At 36.2% G+C, this 17,832-nt stretch overlaps 6 protein-coding genes across 6 annotated transcripts; 2 read left to right on the top strand and 4 right to left on the bottom strand.

Annotated features, from left to right (window-relative positions):
• Positions 1 to 1,915: 1,915 nt before the first annotated feature.
• Positions 1,916 to 3,177, bottom strand: SS1G_12098 (predicted protein; the record flags this gene model as incomplete). The annotated part of the gene is made up of 2 exons (XM_001587019.1): positions 1,916 to 2,786; positions 3,053 to 3,177. The coding sequence occupies 2 exons, from the start codon at positions 3,175 to 3,177 to the stop codon at positions 1,916 to 1,918; spliced, it is 996 nt and encodes a 331-aa protein (XP_001587069.1).
• A 2,234-nt stretch (positions 3,178 to 5,411) lies between these two features.
• On the bottom strand, positions 5,412 to 6,691 carry SS1G_12097 (predicted protein; the record flags this gene model as incomplete). The annotated part of the gene is made up of 2 exons (XM_001587018.1): positions 5,412 to 6,111; positions 6,165 to 6,691. The coding sequence occupies 2 exons, from the start codon at positions 6,689 to 6,691 to the stop codon at positions 5,412 to 5,414; spliced, it is 1,227 nt and encodes a 408-aa protein (XP_001587068.1).
• A 494-nt stretch (positions 6,692 to 7,185) lies between these two features.
• SS1G_12096 (predicted protein) lies at positions 7,186 to 8,132 on the bottom strand (the record flags this gene model as incomplete). Its single annotated transcript, XM_001587017.1, has 3 exons — positions 7,186 to 7,264; positions 7,434 to 7,480; positions 7,881 to 8,132. The coding sequence occupies 3 exons, from the start codon at positions 8,130 to 8,132 to the stop codon at positions 7,186 to 7,188; spliced, it is 378 nt and encodes a 125-aa protein (XP_001587067.1).
• Positions 8,133 to 10,748: 2,616 nt separating this feature from the next.
• Positions 10,749 to 11,090, bottom strand: SS1G_12095 (predicted protein; the record flags this gene model as incomplete). The annotated part of the gene is made up of 1 exon (XM_001587016.1): positions 10,749 to 11,090. The coding sequence occupies one exon, from the start codon at positions 11,088 to 11,090 to the stop codon at positions 10,749 to 10,751; it is 342 nt and encodes a 113-aa protein (XP_001587066.1).
• Positions 11,091 to 11,890: 800 nt separating this feature from the next.
• SS1G_12094 (hypothetical protein) lies at positions 11,891 to 12,836 on the top strand (the record flags this gene model as incomplete). Its single annotated transcript, XM_001587015.1, has 4 exons — positions 11,891 to 11,943; positions 12,125 to 12,157; positions 12,240 to 12,359; positions 12,644 to 12,836. 4 exons carry the CDS (start codon positions 11,891 to 11,893, stop codon positions 12,834 to 12,836), a joined length of 399 nt encoding a protein of 132 aa, XP_001587065.1.
• Positions 12,837 to 15,079: 2,243 nt separating this feature from the next.
• Positions 15,080 to 16,467, top strand: SS1G_12093 (hypothetical protein; the record flags this gene model as incomplete). Its single annotated transcript, XM_001587014.1, has 6 exons — positions 15,080 to 15,112; positions 15,205 to 15,246; positions 15,730 to 15,815; positions 15,876 to 16,074; positions 16,352 to 16,400; positions 16,466 to 16,467. Coding segments are annotated over 6 exons (411 nt in total).
• Positions 16,468 to 17,832: the final 1,365 nt, after the last annotated feature.

Raw genomic sequence — 17,832 nt, 5'->3', positions numbered from 1 at the left:
CAGATTGAATTGATTTTCTAGCTGAGCAGTTAAGCTGCGAGTATATATTGAAAAAAAATGAAGGAATAGGTTAGGTATTCGGCCTTCGGAATTAAAGTGCTTTGAAATCAAAATATTGAAAGCAAACAAACAGTATACCAAAAAGGAAAGAATGAATTAAAAGTTGAGTTTTGTTTGCTCCTTATATGCATATGTACTATATATGCATATGCTGCCAAGATCCCAGGAGGTCAACACTATATCTTCATTTCTGATAGTTCAAGAACAAGTTCATCTTTCCAATTGGTATACCGAAATCGATTTTCCTATGGATTGGGCTATTAAACCTACTTTTAATAGATGGACGAATAATGAAATAGGTTTAGAATGATTAAAACATTTTGATAAATATACTAATCAACAAAGAAAGGGTAAATATCGAATATTAATATTGAATAAGTATAAAAGTCATGAATCAATACCTATTGGGTTTCTTGAGACCAGAAAGAGTATCAGATTGAATTGATTGATTCTCTAGCTAAGCAGTTAAGCTGCGAGTATATATTCAAAAAATGAAGGAATAAGGTTAGGTCTTCAGCCTTCGGAATTAAAGTGCTTTGAAATCAAAATATTGAAAGCAAACAAACAGTATACCAAAAAGGAAAGAATGAATTAAAAGTTGAGTTTTGTTTGCTCCTTATATGCATCATGCAATATATATACATATGCTGTCAAGATCCCAGGAGGTCAACAATACCTTTTCAATTATATTGCAAGTCAAATGATATTATATATGTAAAGTTACTATCGCATTCAAGTTATTCAACTCAATCACTTGATGTTCAATGTTTTAGTGTATTCAAATGTTTATATAGTTGTCAAATTGATGAGTTTATTAAGGTATATATCAATTATATTTCTAAGATTGAATTCTTTATAACTTTCAAAGCTGTATATCAATAATCGATTACAATTCAGAATATAAAAGCTGGCATTCAAGGAACAGGACTAATATTATTTGATCCTCAAACTATACTTTCGAAATTAGATATTCGAATTCGTATATCTATCCCTTTATCGATCCTTTTGGAATCTGCCAACTCTTGGGTCTCTCAAATACCTTACAATCCAATTGAAGCTCTTTTACAATCAACTTTAGTGAAATCTCGAATTGTTTGATATCAATCAAATTCTTTTATATTTATATTTGAAATTATAATTATATTAACTAAGGGTACAAAATGATTAGTTTATGAGAATATACTTTTAAATATAGAGATTCATATACTTCGAAAGGTAAATAAGGTATTAAGCAAATGTTGATATGTTAAAAAAACTCAATTATATCAAGAAGGAATACTTACTGGTTAGGAAGCTATAGATATAATATTACAAGAAGAGATGGATATTCAGATTCGATACAATAAATATCAAAATAAAAGAAATTCTAATAAGGAATTATTTATTAATCGATACTATAGTAAATGTGGAAAGATTGATCATAATTCAAGAACTTATTCTAATAATATAATAGACTTTAGATTATTAGATTCTTAATAGTTTAAATCAATTGATTCAATAATTGTTGATTAAAATGAGTTTAAAGTGGTTGAATAAGTGAAAAAGTGGCGACTCGCTGATAGTGTCGACTCGTTGATAAACCACGTTAAGTGTTTTATTAAATATTATTAATTCTTTTCTTCTTTTATTACTTTATAAACATTTAATAAAAAATTGAATATTCAGTTTTCAATAAAAGATAAAAACAAATAAATTTGAAAAATAACAATTACATAAATCAATACTGTTATTTATAACTACTGGACTAAGTAATGTTCTCCTAGTAGGAAAACTGCCATTCAATTTCATTCTCAAAATCTACCACCTTTAAATAATCAAATCATCCCGTTCCATACAGTAGCTATACCACCCACGTCTAAACATTCGCCGTGACAACATCAATCTCCCCCGTATCCTCAAGAGCATTAACAGCCGCCTCAGCAATCGAAGTAGCATTATCATTCGCCCTCTCACGAGCCCTGATACAAGCAGCCGTCCCACCATATTTATGATCATGATATTTACAACTATTTTCATCCATCCACCTATCATTTTTCCCCCCCTTAGCTTTCGCATACGCAGTTAATAAATTCTGGACAAAGTCTATTGGTACACAAAATTTACCCTCGGTGCTGGGATCAGAACCACCGAGTAGTTCTCCAAAGCCGTCATTCTTTCCGTAGTATTTTGGAAAGCGGATCGAGTAGGATATTATCATATCGACGATCATTCGACGTAATAGTGCACCAGGGTTTGTATCTGCGTATAGTTTGGTGATTTGTAATGGCGTGGCTCCTAAAACGTGACGGGAATCTGGATGAATAATAGCGCGGGGTAGTTGATTTAAAGTTTCTGCTCCGTTTTGAGTTTGATTGAATACATTATCGCCTGTTACCAAACTAACCTCATCTAATCGTTTCATCAATGCTTGATATTCTTCGCTTCCCAGACTCTCAATCGCAAACTGTTCATCTTCGTCTTCTAGTTTCCTACGTCTAGTCTGCCACGAACATTCCTCTCTAATCGCCTCAATCATCGTATCAATAATCTTATTCGCAAACTTGGGTGCGATAAGCAATTGAGAAAGTCTATAACATTCCAATAGTTGATTCCAAAGAATATTATACTGATCAAGTCGCTGATAGACATCTTCGCTAGTGACACCAGCAAATTGTTCCGCATGTTTTAATTCTCCATGAATATTCCAGGATGCAAAGATGGAAAATGCCTCGATTTTTGCGCTGGTACTGCAGGGAAATGAGATATTAGACGTTTGGTGGAATCTTTCCCGAAGAACGCGGATGTAAGTGGGTGTGGTGTCGGGAGTTACAGGGGTCGGAGGAAGGAATATGCTTCGGAAAAAGAGGGAGTTAAGACAGAATATTTTGAGGGGCCAGGTTATTTGGATATGGTTGGAGGGAGGACCGATGGTTACGGTTACGAGGTTTGAGTAATCTTCTCTGGAAAGGGTTAGTGGAATTAAATGAGGTGGTGAAGGGCTTGTTAAACTTACCTTGAGAAGGTGATAGCTTTTTCCTGTGTGTTTTGGGCTATCCAGGGAGTGTTTGTGATAGTGTAAAGTCCAGAATCTGATTGTCTCATTCCTCTTGCTCGATAGATATCTTCTAGAGAAGGCATTGTATTGTATTGTTCTCAGTCTTTGACTTCTTATAGAACAACAAAATCAAAGATCAAGTAGCTATTTGTGTCGTTCAAGGTGATTTGATACCTTTGTGTTGTGAACTTCTGATATTTTGCTTCTGAATGTAGAAAAATAACTCGTTGAAATAATTATGTGAAAAGGATGCAATGAGTTTTTCAGACAGTGGAAATGCTAGATTGTTAAATAGTCTAGTCCTTTATCATGACGGTACAGGTACAGTCGAACCCCAGAACGCCTAGCACTAGCCGTTGAATGTAGATAAAAGCGCGGCGTTTACGGTAGGATAGAATGTGAAGAATTTTGTAGGTTGGGAGATTTAAACCGTAGTAGTCCTTTTCCATACTCGAAAATTTGCTAATGGTTCGCAGTAATTTTACAAGCGTACTAATTGAATACACGGAAAAGTATATTTATAATACTTTCATGTCAACTTTTAGTTTATTAATAGATAATATGTCTCGAAAAGAGTCTGCTCAAATGAAAGTCATTTTAATTAATCGAATAGTATAAATATTTAATAACATTAAAGATAGTATTATCAAATTTTATACTATAATTCTATTTAAAAAAGAAAAGATACTTAGACAATCTTTGTAATCGTTAAAGTGAATGGTTCCTGCGTAGCACGTGCACAGGGCACTAGTCCTATTAGGACTAGATTAAGAAGCTCTCTGTAGGAGAGTGTAACGATACTATACTGGAGGCAGCGGCTGCCTAAGGTTTCGTCTGGTTGGTAGTTGTGGGTTAAGGCTTTATCACTGGTCTTCACTTGAAAGTGAAGTCGTTACTAGATCAAGTAGAATGTAGGTAAACTAATTGATAACTAAGTTGAGCACAAAGCTCCTTAACTACGAGACTAAATGAATGTTTATATACCCTATATCATCTTTTGAGGACCTTTGGGACCCTAAGGTCCAAAAGGTCCTCGAGGTCACGTGGATTAATGAATCGTGACAGAGAGCTTCGCACTTCCGTAGAACTTAGAAGAGTGATTAATATACTAGACCAATATTACCTCAGTTCTGCCCTATCAGCTTCCCACTATTCCCTGTGTAAGGTCATTCCTTTTAACAAATTATAATTTAAATATTTCCAAAAAATTAATTTATTTTTAATAATTCTTATTGAAAAGTTAAAGATTTTCAAGTTTTATAAATTTGTATATAAATTCTATACAAATTGAAAATCATAATTTCAACTATTTATATTTCAATCAATAAAATCACGAAAAATTTGAAATTGTCACACTGAAGAATACTAGGTAAAGTATCTTGTATTAGAAAATACTAAGCTAAGGAGAAAAGAAGAAGGAAAACAAGAGTAGAGAGTTTTCCTGTGATTAAACACAAACGGGGCATGCCACGTGACCCGGAGGTGTGAGGCGTCGCAGAAATTTTCAGGATCTATTAATATCTATATAATAAATTTTTAATTAAAATTTCATCAAATTCTAATTATAGATTATAAAGTTATTAATAATTGAAAATCACGATTTTGAGTGTAAAAGGTAGCCGAAAATTGGGGTACTAGACTTATATTAAAAGAAAATACAAAGAGCGGATTAAAATGATGCGATTTAGAATATGCCCGACTAGACTATCCTGACGGAGATATTAAAAATCACCTGATCGTAGCCTCGAGAGTCAGGCACCCGCTAGACTGAAAGGACTTGTTGTTCTATTATCATTTCACACGGTCCCCTTTTAAAAACAGGAAAATTTAGCGATGACCAGCTAGTAAAGTTTTGATCATATTAGTGTTAGTAACAATCCATTTTACACCTCAGAAACTTCTAGAACATAAGTTGGGGACTTGAAAGGCGCACAACACGAATGTTTGGAAAGCTTGAAAGAAGAGTTTTCTTTTTATTTCGTATTAATGTAAATGAAGGTAGTATTTGACCACAATTATAACCCGAGAAGCTCAGTGATAGTTTGTAAGAATCAAAAATTCTACAAGACCTTTCTTGTGGTGCACAATGGTCTGGAGTAGCAGACCGCATGTAAGTTTCAGCATCTGAACATGAAAGAATGTTCAAGATGAATCCAAGATTTCAAGAACCTTGAATGTTTAAAGAATGGAATTTCCCAATCAGGTTCAAACCGTTCCCGCCGCCAGAATTCGTGCGAGCTCTTCAGCCACAGGTGTTTCTCTCCTCAGAATACATTGGGATTATTTTTGTTCTTTTCTCTCCACAGCCTTCATCCAATCATGGACGGCAATATTCTCCTGTCTTACACAACCAATCAGATACCTTCTTTCCCATCTCCGGTGGACATCCCGCCGACCCCGCCTCGTATGAATTCCTCATAAGGAGCCTCCCATTATGTGTACACTCCTTAAGCTCGAAAGAGTTGTTTTCCTGGTCAAGAAAAGTCTTCCCGAAGCCACCTCGTAGAGCCCATGGTTCTATTAGATTCTGGCTCCAATCCATATGCTGTCCTTTAGGAGCTTCCCACATGCAAAACCCCGACAAACTATCTTTCGACCTGCCTAGAATGACTCCTTGGACGCCCAATTTCTTATCAATATTCTCAATAACCGCTAATGCCAGTGAATCTTGTTTTGCACGGTTTCTAAGGCAAGAATCTTCTCCATGATAGCTGTACTCAATAGGAGTCGAACTGCCAAGGTAATTTTTCGGATTTGGTAATGGAACTATCACCCTTGTAAGATTACGACATGGAACGAGAGAAAGAAAATTTTTGAGGAATGTCCAATCCCCTTGATCGTTTTGACAGGTAATAATGCGGGAGCTCAATTTATTTGGCAAGCTCGTCTCATAGGAAAGACTTACGTCTCGAGTACAACTAGCATTGTGTAGTTCTCTGACAAGATCAGATATGACTGTTTCCGGGGTCGACGCCCAAAAGTCACCATGCTGTTTTTGATTCTGAAGGAGACAGCCACTGTTCTTAAATCAGCTTCATCACTGCTTTATGAAGGAAAAAAATAAGCTTACTATAAAGCCAGGTCCAAACCTAAATGGGGGAAAGGACTTGGTTCTTCTTGATTGACTGACATGAGTCTAGTCATCTCATCAACTAGATGATCTTCACCCAATGCATCATTTTTTAGCCTTGCTTCAAGTTCATAACTGTTCAGCCGCTCAAATATTCGTAAGGCGTGTCTGTAAGATCGTGGCTGCCCTCGAAGTGCTTGCAATAGATCTGGACCTTGACCGGCTGAGCAGAAGGCGCTCCTCCCGCAACAGACAAATACCATTTGCCTGATTTCATACGGCATTCTCTCGAAGATACAGAGCAGGGGCTCGGAATTAAGGAGGGTTTCTTCGGCTTCGCACTCGACAACAGTTTCTGTGGCTTTGGATCTGTATTGAATCATCCAATCATCCGGTCCGCACTCGACAACAGTTCCTGTGGATTCGCATTTGTATTGAATCATCCAATCATCCTGTTCCAGTTCGACATCATTCTTGAGGTTGGATTTTGTGTTCCGTTGGACGATCGTTCGGTCCCAATACGACATTTTTATCATGACGATGGAATTCAAAGGGATCCTGTTTAGCTCTCTTTTCTGAGTAAACATCTTCGTTGGTGTGAATTATAAAATGATCATATGTATGCTTGATTGTATATGTTTTGTACAGAGAAGAAAAAACCTGCGGGGAGTTTTCAATTAATATATGTGTGCGCGCCGTCAAATATACTAATTTTTTTAGATGATAAACAGTCAAAATCTAATACACTATACATGTAGACTTCTTTAAGTGCGAAGTAGTACATGATGAATCAAGTTAACATTCTCTTGATCAATAGATACGGTTCGTACTTGAGTATCCCCAAGATGTTATATGCATCAAAGTCTGAAAATTTTATTGTTTTCAAAACCAGCATTGCAGAAAGGCTGGATATTTATCGATGTGTTATCGTTCTAGTTTTAGCGAGGCCTGAGATACAGAGATAGAGAATACACTTCATCGGACGTATCAGATATCAATGCTGAGTAAGCATGCTGTTGAATTAAACGAAGTGGATTTGCCTCTTGTACCTCGGGTCTTGATTTCTTGTATGGCCATTAACGAAGTGAGAGAGATCGACCCTATGAGAGCATCGGATTAGTAAATTACTCATCACATGCCCGTGTAGAGCTAAAATGGGGATTCAGATCTTGTTACACAGTGGCAAATCCATACTAAATAGAGGAATTCAGCTTGTCAATTGAGCTAGCTATTCTAGTGTGAGGGCTATTTTAGTATAGTTTCGCTTACTGTAAGGCTACTATCACCCATTCAGTATAGCAAAATGACGAATAATGCTGAACTTCAATATCAAAATGATGATTCGATTATATCAGCGGACCTTCAAAAGCGTTGAATTTGAGGATATACTTTTATTATAATACATCATCTGATATCCTAGAATGATTGAAATAATCTAAAAAATTCATCTATCATATAATATTGATATTATTCATTCGAATACCACGTGGTACTGACATTTCATTGATTGATTGATTGATTAAATTAACGTCTACACTGAGTCTATGACTATCTAAGACGGCTAGGAGCTTTGTAGGCTTCTAACAATAGTAAATGGAGGGTGGCTGGCCTTATTCGACCGTAGCTAATACAGGTTGGGGAGATTGAAAGCCTCAATCTTCTAATGTTTGAATGGGGGAAGTGAAAACTAATACTAGGGAACCAAGCCCGCCTTACAGATACTCTCGTATTCAAATAAGAGGAATAACAAATGAAATGTAATGAAATTTGACATTGGGGTGATTGCCCAAATTGACCAAATTGACCAAATTGACCAAATTGACCAAATTGACCAAATTGACCAAATTGACCAAATTGACCAAATTGACCAAAATGACCAAATTGACCAAATTGGCCATAATTGATCAATTCAATCACAATCTTCCGGTCCACCCCCTTCTTCTCCGCCTTCTTCCTCTTCTTCTTCATGCATTCTATTGAGATGCCATGATCTGGTGGCTATTCTCGTCGCCTCGATAAATTCGAGGGTCTTGATGATTCCTGCTTTAGTATGAAGCAGATATTTCATGGTAGGTCGGACTGTGGGGTTATCCTTATTGAGGGTTTTCCTTGCCATTTTATATAAAGGACAACTGAGCAGAAGATGATCAGGAGATTCCTTTCCCCCACATCTACAATTGTCATTAGAGGAGATACCGAATCGTTTCAAATAAGATTTGAAGTATCCATGTCCAATTTTGAGTTGGAACACTGACATTTCATTCGAACAACGTTGATAAGTTTTAGATTCATTCCTTTTCAATTCTTTAGTATACCTTTCTGGGAGATAGCAAGTTCTCTTTTCATAAGAAATTCTCTTAGTAACAAAGAAATTTCATTTCATGCATCCACTTTGTCGTGACTTTGGAAGATGAAATGGAAATAGCCTCATTTTCGAGATTCCACTTCATCATTCCGAATTAGGATTTGACCTTCCCATATTAGGAAAGGCCGTCAAGAGATTACCAGTTTCTTGACAAGCTAAATTTCTTCAATGTTACTATTTACAATTATTACTAGATTTATTTTTAGATTTTGGTGTTAGCTCCTCTCTTCAACCTTTTCAAAATCTACAAGTAATTTATGATTTCCATCAAATAGAAAGTGAATCCTTTCAATTTTATCAAGATGGTTCCTTTACTGTTCGGTGATCATTAATTTATTCGTCAGCGAACAATAAAATTTACTAATCACCGAACAGTAATTTAGATCTCCTGCTTTCATAGAGTGAAAGAGATGAAGGACTGAGAGAGGTAGGATCAACCAATAATCATGTATTATGTGGAATTTCAGTCTTTATCACTTCAAGGTATAAATAATAGGTGAAAAAGGTCTTTTATTTTCTAATCAATATTTGGAAGGATACAGCTCAACAGAGCTAGATCTATATGAAATGGTAGCTTACAGGGCTAAGCCGTTGTGTCATATGAGATCATAGCTATGACGCCTCAAAGATGAGGTGTAGCTGTATCTCCAAATGAAGTAGTGTAGGAAGGTAAAAGTGGTTGGTAGCTGAAGATGGTAGAAAATCTGTAGGCCCGCGTGTCCTCCCCCCTGATATTATTCGAACGTCCGTCCTTCTCTTACATTTGTATAACAGATATGGAAAACCTCTCTGACTTTAACCTCGAGGAAGTAAAAGATCATATCTAGACATTTATTACATATTGAATAAATATAAAAGGAGGAAAAAAGGTAGAGGGAAAACCCTAATCGAAATCCTTATTCTAATTCGATAAAAAAGCAATAATTACCGAAAAAGGATGACGACGAATAAAAGTATAGAAAAGAGAAAGGAGAAAAAGCGATAGACTATAGATTTTATATCTATTTGAAGAGGGTAGTATAGAATTAATAATCTAGTTATTTATAGTCCTTTGAAGTTCCTTTCCTGAAACCCTTGTAAATATCATCTATATATTGATTTTGTCCAAGGTTTTATAATTGATAGAAATATTTAAATTTAATCCTTTTATCTTCAAGAAAATCTTTAAGAAAAAAAAGATTTTCAATTATTAAGTCTGGTACCCTACTTTCCGGCCACCCCTAATTCCGGCTATCCTTTTATACCAAAAAATATAATTTTCAACTATTAATAACTTTGCAATCGTGTGACCAAAAGGGTGTTTATAGACCAGCAATTGTATTTAACTTAGAATCTACAGGTGAAGAGCACCTGTAGATGGGGATAGCTACTCTATATATACACAAATAAATGGCCTAGCCGCAATGGCTAGGCAAAAAGAAGTCATATTTATCCCTCCAATGATCTTACTTTACCGATAACCATTGATACCTAGTACTTGTTCGGATCTGATCCTCAGATCACCTAAATCGTATACTAATCCCGAGTAATCGTATCATGTGTGGACATGGTTAATGTACCTGAGGTTTCTTATATAATAAGGGTGGGAGGAAAGCAGGGATTTCCGTCACATAAAGATTTGAAAATTTATATACAAATTCTATACAAATTGAAAATCATAATTTCAGTTATTTATATTTCAATCAATAAAATTAAGAAAAATCTGAAATTTTCGAGATTTACTAATATCTATATAATAAATCTGTAATTCAAATTTTGATTTATTTAATTTATTAATTATTAAAATATTAATAGATGAAAATCATGATTTTTGATGTAAAAAGGTGGCCGGAATTAGGGGTGGCTGGAAAGTAGGGTATTAGACTTAAAAAGAAAGATTTTGGTAAAAAGGTTTGATCTACTATTTTGATATTTGTTTAATAAGTATATTCATATTCTACGTCTCATATACGGATCAGAAGTCTTTCTAGAAAGAACTAGAAGCTTGTATAGAAGTATCGCGCGAAGTCCTTAGGGTGTCACGCCATCAAAAACATTGTGTTCTATAGTCTTGTATTGAAATTACAGGTTCAAATGCAGATCTTCCTATTCCTCTCTCAGAGCATTTACATCTCATTATTCGCCGTCAAGATTTTAGTTTTCTGAATCATAGTTGTAACTAGTATTTAAGAGCGCCGACAAATCTCCCCACTTAATCCTTTCACAAGATAGACACCCCACTAAAGGTGGGTAGCTCTACCCTCTTCTCCTCTACCTCTTAGTTTCCTCACCTTAAGCCCGCCTCGGTGATTTCTTCTCTTTGATTTTCCACCATTGGAGCTCTCGGTTCCTTCGCTGGATTCGTCGTCCTCCGATGCAGTCTCCTTAGATGCGTCCCTCAATTTCTGAGACCTAATCTCCTGAGCCTCCTCTCTCTTCCAATCCAAATGGACCTCTTTGAGTTCCATATATTCATGACGGATGATCAATACGAAAAGCCAGATATGTACTGGGCTGAAAAGTAAAAAGTATTGAGGTTTGTACTTGATGCAGCAGGAAAGAGACTTGACTGAGATAGCCATATACGCGTTGCAGCCAAGTAGGACATAAGATGTTTTCCAAAGAGCAATCTTAGTGTGGGTTTTAAGCTGCGATGTAAACCCGCCTTGGCATGTTTGTCTAATTTTCGGGATGCAGTTTATGGTTCTGGATGAATGGTTGGAGTTATGATCTATGAAAAGAGAAGTTGCAGATTTTTTTTTGCTAGAAGCTATGTCAAGTTGCTGTGATGAAAGTGTTACAGGTAAGTTTAAGAGAAATAAATAAGTTATTCGTTGTGGAATTAGAGCTGGTGGTATGGCTGTATGTGTTTTGCCCTAAGGTACTTCTTGACCCGTATTTGCGAACTTTAGTGTAATATCCGGCTGGGTCATTTATATGTAATGAATTTTCATGGATTTCCATTATTTAATAAGTAATTAGATATCATATAAAATCAAAATCCGAAATTAAGTTTTCCTAGCATTTTAGCCATTATATACGGTTCAGAAAGTATCTTAGGGCTTGAGCGCCTGACTGTCGATGTGAGTTAAGCGAGGTTTCAGGGGCCGTATGATGATGACGTAGTATACCGTACGACGAACTGCGGGAAATACAGTCTTGACACTGAAATTCTGTGATGGATGTACTGTAGACTTTATATAATCTGATGAAAGTGATCGTTAGAAAAGCAAGATATTCATATTTGGTGATAGGCAGTAAAACCTGAGGTCATACGATTTAACTTGGATTTCCAGATCTCATAAATGGCACTAATAGACTGTGTAATAGTTCAAGTACTATCATTGAAAAGTCTATACTTATTGTTAATGCTGGAATAAAAATGTTCGTGCTTGTGAATCTCAATGAAATAATAGTGGCAGTGAATTTTGGAATGTTATGTGTCACGTGCCGTCATAGCACGTGTGTTTCACTCAAGCGATGATCTCTAGGTTATGAAATGTATACGCAATACAATCTCTGTATTTAATACAGGCAATTACACAGCTTTCTGCTAGTGCCAATGGGGTGCTTTATTTTGAATAACCTCAATGTTTTATTACTATGAATTCTACAGTTTTACGCACCGGAGCCCTGTAGCCAACACACGGTTAACTTGTCACTGTTGATGCCGCAATGCTAATGGCTGCCGAACAGGGATTTCATTAAACGTACTGATAAACTTTGCACAGATCATATCATTCATCATCACCTGCGAGCATTCGAGTAGGAGAAGGGGCCGTTAAGCTGATAGCCATGGCTTCAATACAAGACCCTCTTTTCTATGTTAAGATGATCGTTTTAACTCTAGGGTAGGTAGCCTAAAACCAAAAAAGCTCTAAATCCTAGGTGCTGACAAAGAACGTTGGAATAACGTGGTTTATCAGTAACCTGAACATATCAGTAACTGGAACACTTTTACCTCAATTACCACCTTTCAACTTTAACACGCGATAAATCCATATTCAACCTTTCAAATCAATATACAAGAGTCGCAAATTAATCTAGCTATTCAAGCTATTGCTTCATCCAAAAAACTAAGTGTGCAAAGAGCTGCTAAAATCTATAATATACCGCATACTACTTTTACCTACAGAATAATCGATCGAACGCCGAAAGTTGGATCTCGATTAAAACATTATAAAATGATGGAATTAGAGGAGAAATCGCTTTTTCAATATATAATTGATATAGACGAGAGAGGGTTTAGTCCTCGAATAAATGATATGGAAGATATGGCGAATTATACACTCGAAACGCAGGGTGCGAAGAAGATTGGAAAGCTCTAGGCTCATCGCTTTGTGAAACGATATATAAAATTAAAGATATATTTTAATCGTATTTATGATTTTCAAAAAGCTCTTTGTAAAGATTTAGAATTTATTGAAAGATGATTTCAATTAGTATCGAATATACAGGCTAAATATAGTATTCTAGATTGCGATTTCTATAACTTCGATGAGATAAGCTTTATAATGAGACAAATATCACTATGTATAGTAGTTACTAAAATTTATCGATATAGAAAAAGCAAAGCTATATAATCAGGCAATCGAGAATAAATTACAACGATTATTTATATTGATAAAGAAGGTTATAATATACCTTTGTTTTTGATAGTAAAAGGCGAATATCATCTCTCAAATTGATATACCAAAGGCGATTTACTATATGATTGGTTTATTAAATCTATTACCAATGGATGGACAGATAATGAGACAGGTCTTGAATGGATTAAACACTTTAATAAATATATTAAAAGTAGGAAAGTGAGTAGATATCGAATACTAGTGCTTAATAGGTATGAAAGTTATAAATCGCCAGTATTTCAGGAATACTATAAGGAACACAATATTATATTATTTAGTTTATTATTTCATTCTTTGTATTTAATTTAATCACTCGATATCAATTGTTTTGGTCCTTTAAAACGTTCGTATAATCGACAAATCGAGAACTTTATCAAGGTATATATCACTTATATTATCAAAACTAAATTCTTTCAAATCTTCAAAGCTGCATATATCGAAGCAATATCTATATCAAATAGTAAAGCTAGATTCCGCAAAGCTAGGCTAATCTCATTTAATCCGGAAATTGTACTTTCAAAGCTAGATATTCGAATAAGAACTCTATCAAATAGATCAATATCAGCTGATCCTGATATATGGCAATCTCAAACACCTCACAATCCAACTGAAGCTCTTTCTCAATCCACTTTAGTGAAAAGTCATATTGCTCGACATCAAGGGAGTTTATCTACTTCAATATTTGAAACAGTTGTAGTTTTAGCTAAGGGTACAAAGCTCCTAGCTTATACGAATACACTTTTAATTGTTGAGATTCATAGTCTTTGTAAAGCAAATGAAGTATTTAATAAATATTGAAGAACTAGAAAAGCTTTAATATAAAAAGGAGGAGTATTTTCAATAGAAGATGGATATAGTATATTAGAATAAGAGAATATAGAAGATTAGATACAATGTAATAAATGTATAAATGATAGTTCTTTAGTAAGGAGACAAGCTATTATATAACAATGTAGCAAATGTGGTAGTACTTTACATAATATACGAACTTGTCAGTTCGATCCAGCATTAATTGATCTTTAGATTGTATATAATTCAATCCTAATTTATGGTGTTGTTATAATTTTATTTTAATGGAATGTGGGTAATTGAGGTAAAAGTGTTCCGGTCACTGATAAACCACGTTATTTATCGGACCTGTTTGATTAGGTAAGAACTGTGGGGTCCCCAGCCATTTAGGGCGCTCCCTTTCTTCTGTGGAGAAAGGAGGGGTACGGAAAAAGTCTCCGACATATATGGAGTGGAACTAGATTACGGAGTCATAAACAGGTAGACACGTATCACGCGTGGACGTGAGGATGTGTGGGCGCGTAGACACGGTAGAATTCGGAATATCTGTCGACTAGCCTTGGAACCCTTTGATCCCTTTGTGCTACAAAATAAGAAAGTAGTAGTTAGGTATGAGGTATTTGAAGCAATAGTGAAAATACATTTATCTCCTCTCCTCTCCTTGAATAGTTCTGCGAATTCATCAATCGTGAAAATATGTCGTCTTGATTAATGATTGTACGACAGACCCTCAATTTGAACATTGGCTCCAACCAATCATGAAAGTCTAAACGCGGTACGCGATGTACTCTACGCGATGAAAGAGGGAAAGTAAATTGTAACCTTTCCCCTTGTAGATATTGATACATGGGACGTATCCGAAAGCGGTCAAGATCATTTCGGCAAGTTGCTTATCCCCACTTTCTCAGCTGGCAAGGTTGGGACAATTAATTATCCGATATCCATCACCCCATTATTCTGCCCACCTTCGCTTCTTCCCGTCATTCTTATACTCCGTAGGTATGATAAGTCAGTCAGGACCTCATTCTCTATTCTACTCTCTCTATTCTTCCTTTTCTTTTCATTCAGATTCCTGTTTGTTACACTTTCATGATCATCATCTTCCATCTTTTTAATTCTTCTTACTCTTAGTCGTAGGCATACCCACCAAAAGAATGGCAGAACCTTCGAATAACCTTGACAGACACGTAAGTTTATTATTCAATTCACCTTGATTCATGCTGTTGTCTTCGAAACAAATTTCAAGCATCAAAGTACCAGCTAACACTTATTCTCACAGCATACACGTCCTAGGGGCCTGTTCGATCCCAACTTTTTACCCGTAAGATCTATTTCCCGCACACTGTCACGATCCCTTCCCGTCTCCCAGCCTTGTCTCAAGCACGTTTGGTTTCAAGTGAGGTGGAATCACAGTCACCGATCGACTACGCACTCTTCACCAAGGACATAAGCAAGACTTCTATTTGGTCAGTGGGACCTCAAAACCTGCCTACTATGTGTTAGGGGAAGCTTCTCCTAGGAAGAATTGTGTGTTTTCAGCTACCTCATCGTGTGCAAAGATGTATCTGGTGTGAAGACCAGATCTGTAATGGGTCTGGTGGTAGCTAACTCCCCGATCTGTGTAGCCTTCGGGTCGTCGGGGGGGAAGGCACTATTGGGGATTTAATGGCCCTTCGCACTAACCGTATAGCCCGAGCGGTAGATTGAGTTCCAGGATGTTTTTGCGAGATGCTGGGCCGGAAGGCTTTTTTCTTTTCAGTGTGAGGTCTTACTTAGCGTGGTACATTGCTGACTTGGGGTTCAGAGATATCAGTGGTTATCTCGTAAAGATACGCACCTGTGGAGAGCTGGTGTACACCCGGATCAGATTGTGGCTCAACAGGGACAGGAGTAAAGCACCACATTGTTATTTCTTTTTATCAATACTTTTACCATTGACCTTTGACACAGGGAGAACGATGAAGACTCAGTCCAATCATATGAAGATTTATCGGGCGAACAAACCAATTTGATGCTACAGCATGATCTTTACTGCGAGGCGATTTCTTTGAAGTATGATAGGAAAGATAAAAGCACTCGCCTTTTTTTTTCTACTCAGATCAAGCTCATCGACCACAAATTCAAGCTTGCTATGACCGGCGCACAAATCGTACGTTACCATCCACGATATCCCCATGTGTCACGAGATTGAAAATTACGATTTAGATCTTTTTTTTGTGTTTGTCTATTACTTATTTTTGTTACATAATTTCGCTGTGCTACTTTGGTCATTATTACACACCGTTGGGCCTTTTGATATTCATCTCTCTCCTTGTATGCTGGGTCGAGTATCAGCAACACCTAATTCCTCAAGCACCTGTATTATAATCACTATGTATTGGTCACTTCAAGGGAAGGTAATGTCGCTAATGAGTGTTAGTCAACAGGATTTAAGCATAATTTTATCTTTACACTCCTGTGATATTTGTTTGTCTTGTGAGATCCCTCCTCGTGAAACTAGTTAAGTGAAGTTTGAATAAATACTAATATCCATTCCCCAGAGCCCAATACTGCGTACAACATAAGGGACTAACAGCCAGTCTCCACCTTTCAGAAGTATAGGGTTATCTACTACAGTCTGAAAGGGAAGCGTTAAAAACTACATAAATATAGAAATTTATAAAAATACCACCCATCCCTATCTAAAAAGTTAATTCTGTCCCCTTACCATACTCTGCGTAGGAGAAAAAACAGGCTTGAATTGACCATACGAAATGATACATTGTTACGAGGTTTGCCGTCTAGATCACGTGGAAGTGCTCTAGGCTCTCGAGGTGGTTTATAACTAGGCATCAAGCAGGGACTCACTCAAAGTAATGACAATAATACAATTCGTAACTAATAGTAGAGTATACTAAATGATTGATTTTGAATACAAAGCTCTATACAAAGGAAATCCATTTTGATTATATAGACCTTTGTGCCTCCTTAAAAAACCGATGGCTATAAGCCCGACAAATCGATCACCGCAAAGCCGATCTCGATTTGTCGGTTTCTTGATCATGTGATCAAGAACGTGACCTATGTTACTGTCCGACGTAACAGAATGTGAGGTAGGGGACTTACACTTTATAATCTTCTATAGAACCTCACAATATCCCTCTGACTTCATCTACCCTCGCTTTCACCCACATCGTCTTCGCTTACATCCATCCTATCTATATACCTCACTCTCACTTACACTCATTTTTCATCATTTTAATCCTCGCTTAATCAATCTAATCTTTATCTACTTTAATATTCATTTTCCTATTTTAAAACAATATAATACATTATAATACTTATATAACCCACCCAGTGTTTCTTTTCCTCTTGAACTCAAGAAAGTGGTTTTCTAGTTTTCTAGTTTTATATTCTATTATACTACTTCTTAGATTATTCTTCTTTTATATATTTTGATCATCTAATCTAATAAAACAATTCAATAGATTCAAAAACTATTCCCAAGAAAGAATAAAGATAGAGATTTTCATCTGAATAATTTCATGCACACCACATCACAGCATCACAAATTAAACCATACCAAAAACGAATTTCATAATCAAAGTTCAATAAACTCTACAATTTCCACTTCTATTCTCACTCTACCGCCACCACCATCCAGGCCTTCCACCCTCACACCTCATGCATGAATACCTACGTACAAAGCCCAAATTTTCTTTAGGTCACACCATCTGAACTCAACTCAACTCATGATGACCCACTTCATCTCAATCCAAACAAAACCAACAAACCCCTCGAATAAAAATCCGTATTCCACAATCGAAGCAAGAAAACACCAATCATTCATGCTATGCTCCGTTCCCCAAATCTCAACACCAGACGCCATCAATATGCGCAAGCATTTAAGCGCGCATATCGTTATGAC

This window comes from Sclerotinia sclerotiorum, genomic scaffold (assembly GCF_000146945.2).
Source record: "Sclerotinia sclerotiorum 1980 UF-70 scaffold_19 genomic scaffold, whole genome shotgun sequence".
NCBI lineage: Eukaryota > Fungi > Ascomycota > Leotiomycetes > Helotiales > Sclerotiniaceae > Sclerotinia > Sclerotinia sclerotiorum.
The sequence above is the reverse complement of the archived record's forward strand: the minus strand, read 5'-3'. Positions and strand labels throughout refer to the sequence as shown.